Raw genomic sequence first — 19842 nt, forward strand, 5'->3', positions numbered from 1 at the left:
TCAAGGGAAGGGTATTACGAATGTAAACTCCAAGTCAGTGCATATGTCTGTCAGAGTCCTTACGGCAGAGTGGGAGATATCCAGGCATGTTAAAGTAGTTAGACCCGTCATACCAATTGTCACTATCCACCTCCCCTACTCTCCGGGGAGTTGGTCCCCATTCCCCCTTCACTCCTCACATTAAAAATCGGCCTTGTGCCTAATTTGTTCGGTGATGGAGCAAATAAATACCTGGTCACGAATAGGCTCCTATATGGTTGACTATTATAGAAAACTGATCACATATAACGATAAAAGATGTATCGAGACACAGGAATGGGTATGCTTGATCTGCCATGATGATGATTCATTAAAATTGGGGTCTGCGTACACGCCTGGTCCACAAAATATGGAAATAAAAAATTTAAAAATTAAAAAAAAACGTTTATAAGTGTTTTTGATATAGATGTACATAATAATACTTTGATAAGTATGTTTTAACTTAAATAGGGATGGTATAATAAAATTGTGGGGTCTGCGTTTGCGCCTGGCCTCCATAGAATGGAAATAGGCTCAAACTTTAATAAAGACTTTTCATATCTATCTGCGTAAGTATACTTTGATAATTATGTTTCAGTTTGAAGAAATATGGTATAATAAAATTATGGAGTGTTCGTTCGTGCCTGACCTCCATAGAATGGAAATATGTCACAAAGTTTAACAAGGTTTTTTTAATATAGATCCACAGAATATTGTGATAAGTGTTTCAGTGTGAACAGGTATGGTATAATAAATTATGGGGTTTATCTATTTAATTTTTACTTTCATCATATTTTGCTTTGGTTTTGATACCCCCAAATTCGAAGCTATCTCTTTACAACCTTTCTTTTTCATAACCTATCATACTTTCATAAATCAGAGTCCATTTTCTGTAGGCTGATTTTGAACCCAGTCAACGATGAGTACTTTTGCTAGTATATATATATATATATATATATATATATATATACATATATATATATATATATATATATATATATATATATATATATATATATATATATACCGGAGAACAATAGGAATGGGATATGAAGTCACAAAACTATATATTGGTAAATATAGATTGGTTCATTTATTCAGTAAGGGAATACAAACAATTAGTTGGGGGATAGAAGGGACTCTTTATGCCAAAGCATTTCGAAGCCTAATGCTTCTCATCAGAAGAGTAGAGAAGATGCTTGGTAACATAGTGGGGATGCGGCGTCTAGCGTGGGATTCATTAGCAACGAAATACATCAATTAAAATTATAGCTGATGTTGGGGGAGTTTTATCGAATTCTAAATAAAGGAGGAGTGTATTATATATAGTGTAATGTAGAAGGGTGTATAGGGTCTTTATCATAGTCTTAAATGTATGTAGTATATGTTATATATATATATATATATATATAAATGTATGTATACTAGCAGACTGCCCGGCATTGCTCAGTCGACAAAATATGCATAAATATGATATTTTAATTATGCAGAGTTCATATTTTTTTTTATTATAGAACCAATTCTCTTTTGATTATTATGTTGTACCCAATATATAGTCGTAATTTTAAAAGTTAAAAAAAATAAAAATAAAAATATGACATGGGTGCCATCAGCTAGAATTGAAACCAAAACATATAGCTCTCCAGCATTATTCATTACCATCTGAACTAAGCCCATACACATATCAAAAGTTAAAAAGTAACATTATTGAAAGTATAAATGCATATCTGCATATAGAAATAATACATTTAGTCGATTTATACCGGCCAAGTTCCAATTCTTCAATTTTGACCCCTAAGCAGTTATTTTTACTAGTTAAAAAACAAATAGAATTTGTTCCATAGATTCGAATTTCCTATATATCAAGTTTTAAGTCCATAGTCCAAAAATTGAAAGAGTAGTTTGGAAGAGATCATTCTGCACACAAGCAGACAGATCCATATCACTTATATATAATTATTTACTGTAATAATTATCTTTAAATTTCATTTAGAAAAATATAATTTTCAAAACAAAAATTTATTGTTTGGACAAAGAATACAATATTTTTATTAATTTCGATGTAGGTTTTTCCCCTGAGGAGATTAAGGAAATTAATATAAATATGTCAAACAAAAAATTATATTTTTCTGAAAGAAGTTTAAAAATAGAAAAACTGTGAATTTTTATATATATATATATATGAGTAGAAATCTATTCCATCTTTATTTATTTTTTTTTTATTTGGAGGTCACCACTTATCAAGGCCCGGAGGCCACTCAGGGATAAGGGTTATTGCGTGTACAGTAATCAGTGAGATAGTATTGTAGTAATCATTAGTATTGGAGATTTGATAGTGTGTCTTACTTAAGGGGGCGGTTTGTCAGGAATTTGTTTATGTTGGACTTGAAGACATCCAAGTTGTAGTCAGGTGGGAAACAGGCAAACGGAAGAGAGTTCCACAGTCGTGCACTTCTGCGAAAGAAGCTCTACTCATGGAATCTACGTTTGGATTTAGGCACAGATAAAGAGTGGGGAAAATTATTGACAGTAGTTTCAGCCAGATGGGTGTTTCTCCTGAAAGATTGGTGAGGGGGGACGAGAGATTGGAGCTCAGACGAGCACTTGCGATGGAAATAATGATAAAACAAAGACAGGCTCGCAACGTTTCTTCTGTGGTTGCAGGGAAGAGAAAAGGGCATTCCTCACTAAGCTACGAAGTGTATTTTGTACTCTGTCAAGGCAGGATAGGCTGTTTTTAGCAGCTCCTGCCCAGATATGGCAGCAGTACTCCATCCTTGGACGTACTTGGCTTTTATACAGATAGAGAATTGCATCAGTAGTGAGATATCTTCTGGAGCGGTAGAAGGATCCCACCATTTTCCCAGCGTCCTTGGCAACAGACCTGATGTATGTGTTCCATTTCAGATCAGGAGTAAAGGTCAAACCCAAAAGCTTGTCTAAACATGGAGCCTCCCCAAGACAAGAGCCATCCACTTCAATTGATGACAGATGGGGATCAGAGCGTTGATGATGTAAAGATAGAAATTTGGTTTTGGATGCATTAAAAATAACCAGCCACCTCTTCCCCCACTGTACCATGCGCTCAAGATCAGAAGAGCGAGAATCAGAGAGAACCTGGTCATTTACGGCCTTTGATAGTCATGTCATCAGCATAGATGTCAATGAATGATTTAAGTATGTGTTTTGGAAGATCATTGATGTAGATCAGGAAGAGAGTTGAGCCCAGGATGGACCCCTGAGGGATTCCAGCATTAATACTGTGGGCCTCTGATTTCTGCCCATCAACCACTACTCTTATGAACCTACCGGAGAGAAATGATTAACACTTATTGTTGGCAAATTTTTGACCTTGAAGTAGCATTTTCCTTAGCTTACATCAAGTGGCTGTATGCTTTGTCTGGAGCAATTTCCATAAAAAATTTACTATCGACATAGGGTTCCTAATAGTTAACAATATTATAATAATCACGCATAATCATGTTGACACATCATTGGTTCTTTCCCGATCACCGAAGTTAAGCAACGTTGAGCTTGATTAGTCCCAAATGGTCACCCATTTGGGAATTTTAGGTGCGGTATGTGCTCTCTGCTTATCTCGGCATTGTTTCCAGTTATCCTAAACCTCCACTTGCCACTGGTATTTAACAACGCAGACTCAGGAGAGGTTTGGTTGGAGATTGCGCAACTGTTGTCACAAAAATTCCACACATAGACACCCTAACACTGGGTATCCATAGTTTGTCAACACTGAACGAAGTTACCTACTGTTATGTCACTACATGGACTCTTCTGGTCACTATGAAAAGTTATCACTAGGGCTATGACAACAGCATATTCTTTTCATTGTTTTGACTCTCGCGTATATATCTGACACAGTTTATCAACCGAGAGCCACATCACTCTATATGACAGCATATAAGATATCAACGGATACACATTCGAGAGTCAAAACAATGGAAAGAATATGCTGTTATCCTAGCCCTAGTTATCACCAATCCAGAAGCAATCTCTGACAGCACATTACTTTTGTATTTTCTGTAAATTAAATAATCTTGTTAATTCTCCCTCTTTTGGACAATTTAAGGCTAGAACATTACACTATACTTGTCGATTATAATTTTCGAGTCATTCCATCTTTCAGAACTAAAAGATATGCAGAAAATGAAGCATCTGATGTTGTTGTTGATGCTGAGGAGGTCCACAAGAGCCTGCTTCGATTATGTGAATGCCTACACGGATCACAGCATTCAACTCTGGCTCATTCGTCCTCTGCAGACATAAACGATTTGTTTTCAACGAACACTTTCTTCTCAGATCAATCTTGCTATTCACAAAATCTACGACAAGTACATCGAATTTTGAACTTCACTGTTGAGCGTAAAATAAGCCAATTAGTCGAAGGTGGCACAGGTGTGTTCGTCACAAAAGGAACAGTACCAAAACATACCCTAATTGGACTTTACCCAGGTGAGATCATCATCATTATTGTCATCATCATCATCATTGTTGGTTTTAACTCTTTATGATCTGATTGAACTAATTCGTTCAGTCATAAATAAATGAATATAATGACATAAATAAATTGGGAATTCATTCAAACACGCTTTGTACATATTAGTTCAGTATCTGTGTAGATGCCAGGTACCTCCAGATTGCAACTGTCCATTGCTTACATTTAGTGTGCCGCCATCTAAAATTAATGAATATTTTTTTAATCATCATAAAGGGTTAATGCTGTATAACTTATCTCTTGCCAGATCTTTCTGTCAAGTTCATCCTTTTACCCATCTTCTACCTACCCCCTCCTCAACATAAATACCCACTACCAATTCAACTAGCAGAAAAATCCCATTCCTTTACACTAGTCTTCAGATGCTAGAAAACTTTCTACTCAAACATCATCCTTCCTTCTTGGATTACTTACCTTTCGAATTCCATCCTTGCTCCCTGTTTTCCCAACTGTACCATACCAACTTGCATAAATTTAAATGTAATGTGAACAAACATCTTACTGCACAACTCTCCACTTAGGATTCCCACTTTAAATCTGAACAATAATAAGTATTTAAAATCAATAATCAAAAAAATCCAATTAAAGAAGGAAGAGTCTGATTTTGACCAAAGTTAACATCCTTATACAGCCTAACATCACAGGTCCATTGCAAAAGTTTTATCTCCATACATAGCGTATAAAATCAACAGTAGTTTTTGTGTTAAGACAGGCCCATTCAAAATGAATGTTTCTGTTTAGAGCACAATTGAACTATGATAGTTAATTTTTGCATTTTAAATTTTAATTCAAGCCATTATATAAAAATAATCTTATAAAATGAACAGTAGGTTCTCTACAGTGCATTGATTACTAAGTCAATACAGAGAGGCATGTGAAGCTTCCTCCTGGTGCACCGCGGAGGGTCCCTGATTAGAGCAGGTAATTAATCGATTTGATTGAAAAATGGGCGCTTTTACTGATTTCAGTGACAATAAAAGTATTGGAAATGTATAGAAAATTGTTGTTTTTGACTTTGCAGAACATGTTTGAGTTTTGCAAAGGGAAAAGAAGAGAAAGTAGGTTCAAAGCTTTTAATTTCATTTCATGAGTATATTAATGATATTTGACTCCAGTTTTACTTATAGTATCATCATCATCATCATTATAATGCCCGTTTCATGTTCTATTTTTTGCAAATTTCCATAGGTAGGACAAATGAAAGGTTAGAAAATAAAATACAACAACAGCATGTGTCTGAAATAATTCATTCTGATCTTCATCGTCATGTTTCATTCAACCTCCATTTTCCATGCTGATCCATTGATCCTTAAAACCATTCGATATTTTAGAATTCCTGCACATAATTTTCATGTTCAGCCTCCATTTTTCATGCTGGTATATATTGGACAACTTTAAGAAATTGGCTTCCAAAGTAACCTATCTCTGACCAGGTCTTTATTTATGCCTCTTTCCACTGGTCCATGTTTTCTTTGGCCTTTTGTTTCAACTGTTTAGAACTCTCATTCATTCTTTCAACGTAATAATAAAACCGAAGTCTATTCTTCTGCACATCTTCTTATATTGTCCAGATTTAATCTTCCTCTGAGGTCATCAAATCTAAGGTTGGGTTTAAGACTTACATTACAAATCTATCATATCATTCATGCATCATTTTTCGCCAAGCAATGCATGTCGTCAACTCTCACAAGCGAGGTTTCACTTTCATACATCGTCATACTGCATACACATACCACATACACTCTTACCTTGCTTAACAGTGGTAATGTGTACATGGTCAGTGATATACTTTAGGACCTTTTGCAAAGGTAGATGCTGATTCTTTCCAAATTTAATGTTACTAAGTCTAACAGTTTAAAAGTAGTTAATGAACATGTGGACAAATACATGTCTTTAATATATATATATATATATATATATATATATATATATATATGTACACTCTTCAGAATAGTTTTTATTTAACAATCAGTTGTTATGGAAACGTGAGATTGTAAAGTTTACAAAATATTACTGGCAGTAATATTCTATAAGTTAAGTTTACTTTACTTTAGCAAATAGGGTGCATACCTTATAAGTATTTGCTAATATTTTCTCTCCTCTGAGGAGATGGTAGACATCGGAACCCTATAGGTTAAGGAGATTAATGTTCTAAAGCATTCTTTGTCTTGCTTAGAATAATAAAAATTCTTTGATATGAAACTCAACCACTTCATTTCATTTTAATGAGAGGTTTTTGAAGTTCATTGAATCACAATTTAATATATATATATATATATATATATATATATATATATATATATATATATAAATAGAAAGGGTGAGATTAATAATTGTAAAATTATCAATTAAGTTTTCATAGGAAGAAACATAACAAAATCATATATGTACGATCATTTCAGAAACAATATCCTTTTATTCATTCAATATTTACAAATAAAACCATCGAGAAATAAGTAAAATATTTCTGGATATTGTCTCCTCATCAATATAAATGAGAGGGAGGGGGAAGAAGATACCAAATTTTAACCAACTTATTGAAGTAATATAGTTTGTGAACCTTTGTAAGGGAGTGTTTTCATATTATTTTTTAAAAAAAACGTAAGGAGACCTCTTGGTGCGCAAACTTTGATAAGGATGACGTTTCTGATAAGGATGTTTTTAAAAATCTTTAGAGACAATGGATACCCCTTGTAAGGGTGCTTGCACATGTAATTATGAAGCAAGAGTTGTGTAATCTCCAACCACACCTTTCTTGAGTAGGCATTGTTTGAATCCAGTGGCAAGAAAAATTGCAGGACGACTGGAAACAATGTCAATATAAGCAGAGAACACACACAACATCTGAAATCTCCAAATAGTCACCCATTTTAGTCAGTACTAATAAGGCTCAACATTGCTTAACTTTAGTGATCTAACAGGAATCAGGATTTCAACATAATTATCCTGTATATGTTGAACAAGTAGTCTTTGAAGTTTCCTTCCTGCTCACTGTTTTCCTGACTTCACCACTATGCAAAAATTAAAATGTAATGTAAACAAACACCTTTCTGCTCAACTCCCTACTTAGAATATGCCTGTACCTACAGGCATAAAGACATATTCACAGTAATCCCTTACATCTCGGTGGCAATGTGCCATATTTAGTGTGAACTAAAGTAAAAAAAAAAAAAAAAAATAGTATTAATTTATTTGTTTATTGGATTTCGAAAATTCATTTATTTTACGATTTGTTTAAAAAATCATATTTCTGTTATGCTTTGAAAACCTACCGTTTTGCTTGTTTCAGGAACTGTCTACCTCAGACATGAACCACTGTTTTTCCAAAGTATCAGAAACCAATTTATATTTCGTTGTATGGATGGAATTCATATCGACGGCAACGACAGAGGAATATCAAAAGCGATTTACAAGTAAGTAATTTTAGTTTAGTAATTATCTCCCTTGCCATGGGACATTTTAAAGGCATTTGAAAAGATTTATCTACCCCTGAATAGACTAGCTGACATAACAAACAAGAAAATTCAAAATGGAGGACAGATGAATAGTAAAAGCTATTTACAAATAAGTAGTTATTTTAGTTTTACTGCAAAGACAAGTTACAAAGCAATGTCTTAATCCTTGGAAAATGACTGTCATAATGGAGCCAAAAATGCTTTCTTTAAAAAAAAAAAATGCTACTATCTTTTAACAATTCCGAGAAACCTTACCAACTACTGATTTGTTATGGCCGATAGCACCTGGGAGTCTAAAGTTTAAATGCGTTGATCTGACATTTTCAGACAGCATGAATTGGAATTAGTACATAGAAGATGCTGCAAAATCTATCGTAAAGAAAAACCAATATCCTATATATAAAGCCACCATTTGTCTGTGTGTAGAGTATTGTTGCCATATCTAGCTGGTACACCAACCATTAGCTCTTCATCAACATTCAAAGTAAGTACAAACAAAAGCAAGGCAATAGCTGAATCCTTGGAAAATAATCGCCAGTCTGTAGTAGAATGGGGCCAAAAATGGTTGCTACTAAGACAAAGCTCCTTTCCTTTAGCAACTATCAGAAACCTTACCAATCACTGATTATCACGGTTATTTCCAAGGCTCCAACTTCATGACACGAACTGAAAACCTGGATGTACCAAGTTCAGATTCAGTTCATTTCATAGAAACATTTTCATGAAACCCACACTTAACCTTGTGTCTAAGCTCCTTAAAAGAAGATAAATAATAATTTAACTAGTTCTATACTTAAAGGGGGAAAACTCTTTTGTATCCTTAAGTTACATTCAAAAGACATTTATCTGCCCTTGCATAGATCAGACAGTATAACAAACAGACAAATTAAAAGTGGAAGATGATCTCAAAATCAACAACAGACAATTAAATCCTCTTTATTCATATAAATTCTTTCAGTTGTAAAATTGTTAATATTTTTGATATTGCCGATATCCATAGAATCCTTTTCATCAATTCATTTCTTCAAATTTGTGTCTTACCACTAATGCAACCCTTCACAACACCGACATTTAAACTCCTTGGCCTGACATTCTCAAGCAACATTCGTACATGAAAGATTCTACCAAGTCTGCCATGAAGGTAGTCCCCTTCTACTGAGCTCGAAAACTTTTTACACCTGCCAAAAAGTGGAAAATTCTGCTCCCTTTTATGGAAAAGGAGTTGGGTGCAGTATAACATTTTGTGGCACTTTTAAGAATTTGGTGCACAAGATGTGTAGTGGAATTACTTGCAGGTTGATCAACTTGTATGCAAGAAATGTGAGACAATAGAGATGTGGAAAAAGTATATTTGCGGTTTGTATTTTTTAATTTTTACCAAAAATTCACAAAATAAAAATTAGGCACAAGGCCACTCAAAAATTGGGGAAGATGGAGTCTATTGTCATCCTTGTCACTATACCTTTGGTTGATCTATGCTAATCCTAGCTAGAGTTTTCATTCACCATAATACTGCAAACACATCAGGGACCATCCTACTTAAGATTCCAAGATCACATTGTTTTTTTTTGTTTTTTTTTTAATAAATAAAAAATATATATATACTAGCAAGCTGCTCGACATTGTCTGGTAATAAAATATGCATAAATATTATACATACATACATGATGATTGCAACGTCTTGTCAGACGAGTGCCACTCCCTCAGACATTTAAAATCCATGAGCCCAAATGTCTGAGGGAGTATCTATACAAATATGATGTTACAGTCTTAGCTTTGTACGACAGCTAAGTCTCTCTCTCAGTTCAAAATGTTGAGATCCAGCAACAAGCAAGAGCAAGATAGCCAGCAACAAATTAAACTGCAGACCAGCTTAATGCGGGTACTGGTCTTCCGCTTTATAGTTTTTTAAATCAGAGATTTGCTTCTCCTAGAAAGGTTGCCTTCACCATGGCTTACGGGAGCCCTCTCTACCCCAATACACATATACACACACACACACACACACAAATATACACGGTGCTAGTTGGCTGTTGACCCAGAAAAAGAGTTCATTCGCCCTTTGGAAGGTCTTGTTTTTAATCCTTCAGGGAAACTAGCCGCCCTCCTCACCAAACAAGTCTGGTGGGGGAACCAGTTTAGTCGCCGGTGACTCGACCATGAGGCAGGTAGTACTGGGTTACATGGAACCAGTAGCATATGACATGACCTGACACAACAAACATACATACATACATACATACAGAAACTAAGACATGCATGCAAGTATTATGTTTTACTTAATCGTAAACTTCTTGTAAATAAAAAATAAAAAAAAAAAAAACTAATGCTGAAATCGGAACCAAAACCTAAAGACAGTGAGTCAAGTACGATTACCATTCGGCCAGCGTGACACGCTCTTTAAAAAGGTGTTTTCAAACCGACTTATAATTAATATAAGGAATCTGTAATGTGAACCATTCACGCATGCACAATTGTGAAACAGCAAGCGGATAAAAATCTAATGATTCCCTCAAGTACCAATTGTTCAATTTTGACCCCCTTAGCAGCTCTTTTTTCTGGATGAAAATGGATTAAAAAGTTTTCCACATGTCTGAATATCCTATATACCAAGTTTATGAATATCCTATATATCAAGTTTATGTTGCTTCACAAGGGAAGAGAGAACACCAAAAAATGAAATATAAATATGTATATATTTATATTACACGTAGCAGCACAGTCTTGAACAAGTTCATCCACACAATCCCGAACACCTAACGATTCAGCACAACACAATCCCGAATGATACCATTGACTCAACATTTCACAATCCCGAACAACACTGTTGATTAACACGATATGATCCCGAACAATACCGTTGAATTGACACGCCATGATTCCGAACGACCCCGTCGATTGCCACAACACAATCACGAATGCAGTAACACAAAGCAATCTTTTTTAACTGCCCCCGAATGATTTATCAGCTTGGTTTTTATAGCTGCTTTCGCTGTGGGTGGGATGGATGTAGCTCATTGGTAGACTTTTGATTTGCAATTGAAAAGTCCCGGGTTCGCTTTTCACCACAAGTAGGCCAGACTCATACATTGGCACACAATTCTTGTGCGCTTCTGTGCATGCTCGTCACAGTTTGTAGATCAAAAATTTGTTGAGAAGTGCCCTCACACACACGCACATTCTCACTTTTATAAATATATAGATTATATGAAAGAGATGGAATTCTGTAAAAGGTCAATTTATTGAAATTTCATTAGTGTGGAGTGGGGGAAAAATCCAATTGAATAACTGAGATATTGAGGTTGTCGAGAAGTTTTGTTATATTAGTGATACCATGTGAGCACAAGACGGAGCCGGTACTAGTGTGATTGTAAGAGTTAGGAGTGGATTGAGTAAATTCAAGAACTTTTGCCAGTACTAACCATTAAAGTATTATTACTGTCAACCGAGAGTCTAGCAGGCATGTTTATGAAATGTGATGATGTTTGAAAGTGAAATGTGGTCAATGAGGGTTAGGAAGAATGATATGATTTGTAAAGTAAGCCTTAGATCTATTGTCCTCGAAAGAAGATTAAATCTAGATAGTGCAGAGAGATGTGTGCAGAAGAAGAGACTTCGATGGTATGACCATGTTGAAAGAATGGATGAGAGTTTTTGGGTTATTAGGTGCTAAACAGTTGAAGGAGCAGGTTCAGTTCACAGAGGAAGGCCAAAGAAAACATAGGAAGAAGTGATAAAAATGGACCAGTTGAAAGAAGTATACATAAGGACCTGGCAAGATATAGGTTCCTTTGTAAGTTAATTTCTTAAAGTTGTCCAATATATGCCAAGATGTAAAATGAATAAAGAAGTGTCTAGTGATAGGTTACTTTGGAAGTCAACTCTTAAAGTTGTCCAATGTATGCCAATATATAAAATGGAAGCTGAACATGAATGTTATGTGTGGGAATTCTGAAATATCCAATATTTTTATGGAACAATTCTGGATCCTGCTGAGCTCCGATCTATGGTTCCCCCTGGCCTGACTTTCATGAAAAACGCTCGTCTAACTGAAACTACCAATAATTTTCCCCACTCTTTATCTGTGCCTAAACCTAAACTAGATTCCATGAACAAAGCTTCTTTCTTAGAACTGCACGCCTGTGGAATTCTGCTCCGTTTTCCTGTTGACTACAATATGGTTGTCTTCAAGTCCAACGGGAACAAATTCTTGATGAGCCATCCCCTTAAGTAATCCAATTTACCAAATTTCCACTATTAATGAGGATTGACATATTCCTACACTCATTAACCCTTATCCTTGAGTGGCCTCCGGGCCTTGATAAATGGTGACTCCTTTGTAAATAAAAAAAAAAAAAAATTGATTGGTCAGTTCCTATCGCCAGTGTCTATAAGTAGAACTTTCTAACTTTCTTTAATCATACCCTAAAAAAAAAAAATTATTGTAACAAAAGGACACGTAATCTTAGCAGTTTTCAGATTGAATAAAGGAACGTAATTCGATGGGACCTTCAAATTAGCTAACACCGTTTACTTCTGATAATTTTCAAAATGAGAGCTTTTATCAGTGTATTTGTTGTATTATCGGGTGTATATATGTGTTCATGCACGTCTAGTCTAAATGAATAAATGTGTGTGTATGAAACCGATGCTCGTGTATTGTCTAGTGGTCAGAATTATAAGTTACTTTTCTTTGTATATGGGGTGTCTGTACATGTTGATCTGTTATGTATATATTTAATAATCTTTCTATGTGTGTGGGTATTTTCACATATTCACGACAATAACGAACGGGACAATAACGGACAAACCCTTTTCTGCTTTATACATACCTTATTTATTCTCTCTCTCTCTCCTCTGGCTGTAGGCATCTGAAAATGAAGACATTCTTCTTCCAAATGGAACACCCAAAACACCGAGTTATTGTTTCCATATCTTTATTTGCAAAATGTTCCACGTCTTGGAGTCTGCAGCTCTTAACCTTCTTCTTAGTTGGTCCATAGATGCTTCCATTGGACCAGAGACAACTCCTGTTTGCTCTAACCCCGGGGATAGCTAACTCACAACTCGTCTCCTCGATGTCCCGTTTCAGATTAATTCCTAATTCTAATTTCTACTGGCTTACGTGTCTTTGACGTCAGCCAGAGAGGACAATCTTGTTTGTTAAATATGCCACATTGTTGTTTTAACAAACTCAGATCCCAAATTAGCTTTGTTTATGCTTTCCTTGAGGCAAAATTCTCCAGTTAAATATTTAACAAACATTCTTTTAAAACATTTTTCTGGATATCTTTTTAACCTAAATAATTTAACAATTAATCATAATAATCATTCTGACCCTTGGCACTTCCTGCCACAACATAACCCAGATACTACACTTTGATCATAGTCAAAGGGCCACCACATAAATATTTACTGCCACATCACCGGATAATCTGTATGCCGTGCAAATGTAATGCTGTCAGCAACTCCTGTGTATATGTGTTGAGTTTGGTCCAATTTCAGCCTATGACTATTCAAACTTGTTTAAGAATTCCCACTTTTTTTCCCAGATCCTGTGTTCATCGTGACCGTGTCTTCCCATATTGGACAGCAGATGGTACCTGGCTGACCCCTTGGCCGCTAAATCCTTTAGCAATTGGGCAGTATGTAAATAACCAATCAGCAGGTAAACGTTTTTATGGATTTTACTCGCCATTGAAGTCATTTTAATTTTCAATTTTTATTTTTTAAATTTAAGGAAGATAACTCCTACTGCAGTTTCATTTTAAATGAGTTATTCCCCTTGCTGGTTTTTATTTGTAGATGAATAAAGGTGCTTATTTAGAGTGGCACTTATGGTGGCAATTAAAAGTAAAGAAAATATAGAAAAGTCTGTATTATGTACGTACCAGTCATAAAACGAAGATGAAATATTTTAAAAAATCACATAATTTGATCAAGTAGTCTTTTTTTTTTAATCAAGAAAATCAAATTTTACTCTGTGTCCACAAGGGGAAAACAGTAGCCATTAAGGAATCAAGGACAGACAAGCGACTTTCATTTAAATTATTTTGTGTGTATAATGTCAGAAAAAACAATCGAAATGTACGATTTCAAACCAAGCAATAATTTATTGACATAACGTGCATTTTTATTTATTTATTTTCAGAAAATAAAATTTTCAAATTATGAAAAAAATTTTTTAGAAAGGTCATTTTATATAAGTTACAAAATTTAAAGAATATTAAAATGGTTTCAGTCTTCACTTATCAGTAAAAAGCGGCAAATTTGTTGTTTGAAAATAAAAATAAAAATTACTTGATCATTTTTTGTGATTTTTGGAATATAAAATTTTTATGATTTTTTTGGAATATACCATCTTCATTCCGTGACAAGTAGGTACACAATAAAAGTTTTTTTTTTCATTTTTGTTTATTGCCATGAGTGCCAATTTGAATAATCACAAAAAATAATATTTCATATTAGCAGATGTCAGGGCTGAACTAAGTCTATTTTTTTTTTAATAAATTATAACAAAGTATGTTATTATGTTCTTGCCCAGAATTCCCCCATATTAAAAAAACAAAACGAAAGAAAAAATCTATATGATGTATGTACCCGTGACGAAATGACAATATCATTTTCCAAAAATCATGTAATTTGATCGAGTAGATTCATTTTAAAAAATAAAAACATTTTTAATTTCTGCATTAGAACAAAAATCTCGCAAGTTTCAATTATTATTGAGTTCTTTTTCTTTTTTCTTTTTGTTTGTTGAGATTGTTTTCAAAATAATGATATCAGCCAGTTGCTCCTCGGTTACTCCAAATTTTATTTTCTTATATAAAAGTATTTGCTCTATTATTGTGACTTTTGGAATATGATATTTTAATTTTGTTACAGGTATGTACATCATATAGAGTATTCTTTATTTTTGTTTTTAACATAGAGGGAATTCTGGACAAAAACTTATTATATTGCCAATAACATGGTACAACAACAATAAATGAAAATTGGTTAGTTGGAACCAAATTTTGATTTGTCAGCTTATCTGCTATTTGAGTCTGATTGAAAATATCTGATTGACTTAATTTTATATAATTAGATTAAAATATTTTTGAATTTAAAAAAAAACTTATTTTATTTATTAAAAAAATTTTTTTTAATGATTTTGTCTTTTCAGAATATCCTGCGAACGTCACATATCAAGAATTTGAGATTCCTGAAGAATTTCCATTTCATTTGCGAAAATTTCTTCCATATGTCAGATATGGAGCCGATAGTGACAACTTTCAGTCATTTAAAAGGTAAGGTTACCTGGGCAATGATCGATGCGGTATGGAATTTTGGTTTGATTTGAGTCACATTGAATCTTTTGATAGCTCACACAGGTGATATCTGAGCTATGTCTACAGGTGAAATGCAGTAGTCTCTCAATTAGACTGGTTGATCCTGACTGTTGATCAATGATTGATTCTTCCGTTCAGTGTCTTTTGTGCCCTGTCATTGACTAGTTCTTTAGTTCTTCCGCCAGGGTGTGCCACTGTCATGCTGCTCCCCATAACATCACCAGAGCTTTGTTAGCCAGTTCAAGTTCTACATCAGTCTGCCCGCCCTGGGTGGGCCTACTAGATTCTCAGAGACTATATTCTCATTCTGCCACAATTTAGATCTGAAATATGCAAGTCTCTTTCATGGGACAGTATAGCCTAAGGAAGCAATCCTGGACTGCTGCCACTTCTGCACGAACTATGACGTGGGGTTGGTATTTGGAAAGGATCTAGAATGATCAAGATCCACATACATCCAGCAAATTGCACATGACACCAACTGTGATCCTGAACATCTGATGGAAGACAAGGAAATCTGGAGAGGGAGAGTCACAATAGTCCGGGCAAAGAGCCCGACCAGATAGATAAAAAAGGTAAGGGAAAATTAAACAAGGATAGCTCAATTTGTAAGATGTGTTCATTTAGCTTTGTAAATACTATTTCAAACTTAAAATCTAGACAGTATAGGAAATGTATGCAGAACAGGAAACTTTGTTGGTTTGGTTACATTGAAAGAATGGATGAAAGTGCATGGATAAAGTAAATGTGATAAGGATTTTAAAGTCAGAAAGAGCTCATTTTCAACCATTTAAATGTGTCCAAATTCCTTTTAAATTTCAAAGAATCACAAAGTCATTCACTTTTTTTTTTTTTTTCAGCTATCAACAAAAATTTATTTACAAAAAATGAAATGCATTATTTCTTTTCTAAATTATGTTTTTTTAAATAGTATTTAAAAAACTAGTTTTATCATATGCTATTCATTTTTATTTCAATAAATGATAAACAGCAAATATAAAAAATGTACAAGTCATTTAGAGTCGAGAAACACTCTTTTGATTGCATATTAGTATGGAAATTAGGATATTTTATCAATACTATACCAGTGGGCTGCTCAGAGTTGCCCATAAAATACGCTTAAATATGTGAAAGAAACTAAGATTTAAAAAAATAATAAATATTTATTCAAACTTCTTGCCAACTCGCGACTTCAACTGTATTAGATCATATGGAATCACTGGAAGAATTCATAACGTAATTAAATCCTTCTTAAGTAATAGAAAAATCAAAGTTGTCCTCGACGGACGTACATCCAAACAATATGACATAAATGCGGGAGTGCCTCAGGGGTCTATCCTTGGACCTCTATTGTTCCTGATATTCATAAACGACCTCCCTGATAATATTGTTTCGGAGATGGGTATATTTGCCGATGACACCACTCTCTATAACAGATATGAGGGGAAAACAAATGAACACATATCCAAGAAAATGGCAGAAACACTAGAGGATGACCTCCAATCCGTAGTGGAATGGGGACAAAAATGGTTGGTCTCATTCAATGCTGCTAAGACTAAGCTTGTTTCCTTCAATAACTACAAGAAACCTTCTCTACCACCAATAGCAATGGCCAAGAACACATTGCCTGAAAGTACTTCTTTTAAACTCCTCGGCCTAACGTTTACAGGGAATATGAACTGGAATAGATACATTGAGAGCATTGCCAAGGCTGCTGCAAGGAAGGTTGGCTCCCTCTACCGTGCTAGAAAACTACTTACGCCTGCCAGTATCCTATACCTCTATAAGGCAACCATTCGCCCATGTATGGAGTACTGTTGTCACATCTGGGCTGGTGCATCTGCTGCTTGTCTCTCGCTCCTGGACAGGGTTCAAAAAAGAGTCGCAAACCTGATAGGTCCTGAACTGTCATCTGGGCTTCAACCTCTGTCCCATCGACGAGATGTTGCATCCCTCTGCCTGTTCTACAAATACTTTAATGGTGAATGCTCTGACGAACTGCAGACACTTGTACCTCCCCGACGTAACTACCCCCGACAAACCCGACAAGCTACTAAGTCTCATCCCTTTACAGTGGAGATCCCTAGGTGCAAGAAAGCCTTTTACTCCAATAGTTTCTTCCCCAGAACTGCGGGTCTTTGGAACTCCCTTCCGGGATTCTGCTTTCCCAACTGCAATGATATGCAGAAGTTCAAGTGTAATGTTAACAAACATCTTTCTACTCTTCTCCCTTCATAATGACCCCGCTAATTAATTCCCTAATAGTAGCCCCCTGCTTCAAAGTGGCACTGTGCCTTGTTTGGGGTGAAAATTGAATAAAAAAAAAAATAAAAATAAAAAAATCTTTATTGACCGCACTCTCAGCTGTTCAAAAAAGAAGACTGCTCTGTGATTTCCTCTTCATTCCTTTTCACAGCAGTTATTGTCTTCAAATGCAAATTAATACCATATGTATATTAATAAACATTCTATACCTGAAAGCTTTGCTTTTTTCTTTCCTTTCTTGATTCCATCACCCGACAGGATAGAGGCACAGTTGCACATTTTTCGTTACTTTTGCCACAATATGATATTTTAATTTGTGCAGATTTTGTATTTATTATTATATTGTACCCAATATATAATAGTGGTTTCAAAAGTTAAATAGATAAATAAAAATAGGACTTGGGTGCCATCAGCTAGAATTGAAACCAAAACATCTAGCTTTCCAGCATTATTTGTTGTTAAGTTCATATGCATATAAAAACTTTAAAAAATAATACTGTTAAAAGTTATAACTATATTTGCACATGCATAGAAGTAACATGTTTAGTCGAATTACACCTGACAAGTTCCAATTTTTTAAAATTTTGATCCCTTAGCAAAACCAGCTAAAAAATTTAATTTGTTCCGTGTATCCGAATCTCCTATATATCAAGTTTCATGTCTATAGACCAAAAATTAAGAGTAGTTTGATAGACACCATTCCACACAGACAATAATATATATATATAAATTTTCAGTACTAAGATAAACATATCAGAATATGAAAAGCTTTACCTGATTAAGAGGAGCAAATTATAGAATAAAATAAAAGAAATCAGGAGTAAAGTTACATGGGAAATTAAAAGGTTTCTTCTATTTCCATAATCCTTCCTGACCTGATAATGTAATAAAGTTCCCTTGTAACTTTACTTACATTTTTTTTTTTTTTTCATATATATATATATATATATATATATATATATATATATTTATTCATGCAGACATGTACAAGTGTCACTACAATGGCATTTTGAAAAGACAATTTTGGGCTGATCAGAATTTAGTTATTATTGATTACATTTTCATGCCGGTGTAACAAAGTTTATACATTTCCATTGGAATAAATATTAATATGAATAGCTCTACTTACTATTGAGCACTATAATATAAAATTGGCTGACATTCTCTGAATTTTTATCCTATGAATACATTCTTCACCTGAACTACTATATATATATATATAGGTTTATGAAACTATATATTTCAGTGTATATTTTCTATTGTTAATGTATACCAATTCGTTTTAAATCAGAAGCTTCATGATTAAGATATAACAACAGAGTATATATAAATAACAATTTTGCTAGAGTCCAAAGTTCAAGATTTTATTCATCTAATCAAAAAAACAAAAAAAAACTTTGGCACATTTACAGATTTGTTTCATTCATGGGAGAACAACTGATCTTTGTATGTCAATACTGGATACCATGGACTCATCAGAAAAAACAGAAAATTTTCAAAACAGAAAAATGCATAATGATGTAACTAATAAAAGCTAGAAAGAACCAAAACAACTCACATCGAATCCACATCCATTTCTGGGATTTTTTTTTTTTACAATGGACTGTCATCTTGTTTTATGAAGAAAAATATTTTTATTTTTCCGATTAAAATTATTTTTAGTATTTGATAAACCTTTTACTGTAATCAGCTCTATTTTTACCCACTGTATAACTGCCCTGAAAAAGAGATCTGATTTGTGAATTATGAATTTATTTTACATTGTCATCCTGTTTTCGGACATATCTTTAGCATTAATATTTCTGAAATGTTTGCAGCCAACAATCGAAATAAAAGGGAAACATTATTTTCTCATCCTTTGCTGGATTTCTGCTATTCGTGTGTCTGCGAGACATAGGTCTTTAGAGGAGCAGCCATCTTGAGTTCTTCACTTTGCTTAACGATTCCACTTTAGTATTCTTTTTCTCACAAAATTACTAAAGACTAACTCTGATATTTTTTTATTAACATTTAAGGGGGAGTTCCATATTTACTGATTTGATGTGTGAAAAATGTTTTTGAAAAAAAAAAAAGAAAAAAAAAATTCTGAAGATTCGTAGTTCAACTGTCTTTGTTTTGTCCATTATTTCTTTCATCATTCTGTTTTTTTTTTCTGCATTGCTATCATCCTTCATAAATACTCATATAATTATAATTAAGTAAAATCTTTAGTTAAGTAATTTTTTTTCTGAAATATCATTAAATAACATAAAAATAATAA

At 34.0% G+C, this 19842-nt stretch overlaps 1 protein-coding gene across 1 annotated transcript in view; it reads left to right on the forward strand.

The window, feature by feature from the left end:
- The window catches only part of LOC145296673 (SET domain-containing protein 9-like), a 33484-nt gene that overhangs the window by 13041 nt on the left and 601 nt on the right, over positions 1–19842 (forward strand). The window contains exons 2-5 of the mRNA XM_080142618.1: positions 4163–4488; positions 7821–7944; positions 13539–13654; positions 15152–15275. Of these exons, the coding sequence (XP_079998744.1) occupies positions 4163–4488; positions 7821–7944; positions 13539–13654; positions 15152–15275 (690 nt within the window). The remainder of the gene's footprint in view (positions 1–4162; positions 4489–7820; positions 7945–13538; positions 13655–15151; positions 15276–19842) is intronic.

This window comes from Euprymna scolopes, chromosome 17, assembly GCF_053919585.1.
Source record: "Euprymna scolopes isolate OS-2025 chromosome 17, ASM5391958v1, whole genome shotgun sequence".
Lineage (NCBI taxonomy): Eukaryota > Metazoa > Mollusca > Cephalopoda > Sepiida > Sepiolidae > Euprymna > Euprymna scolopes.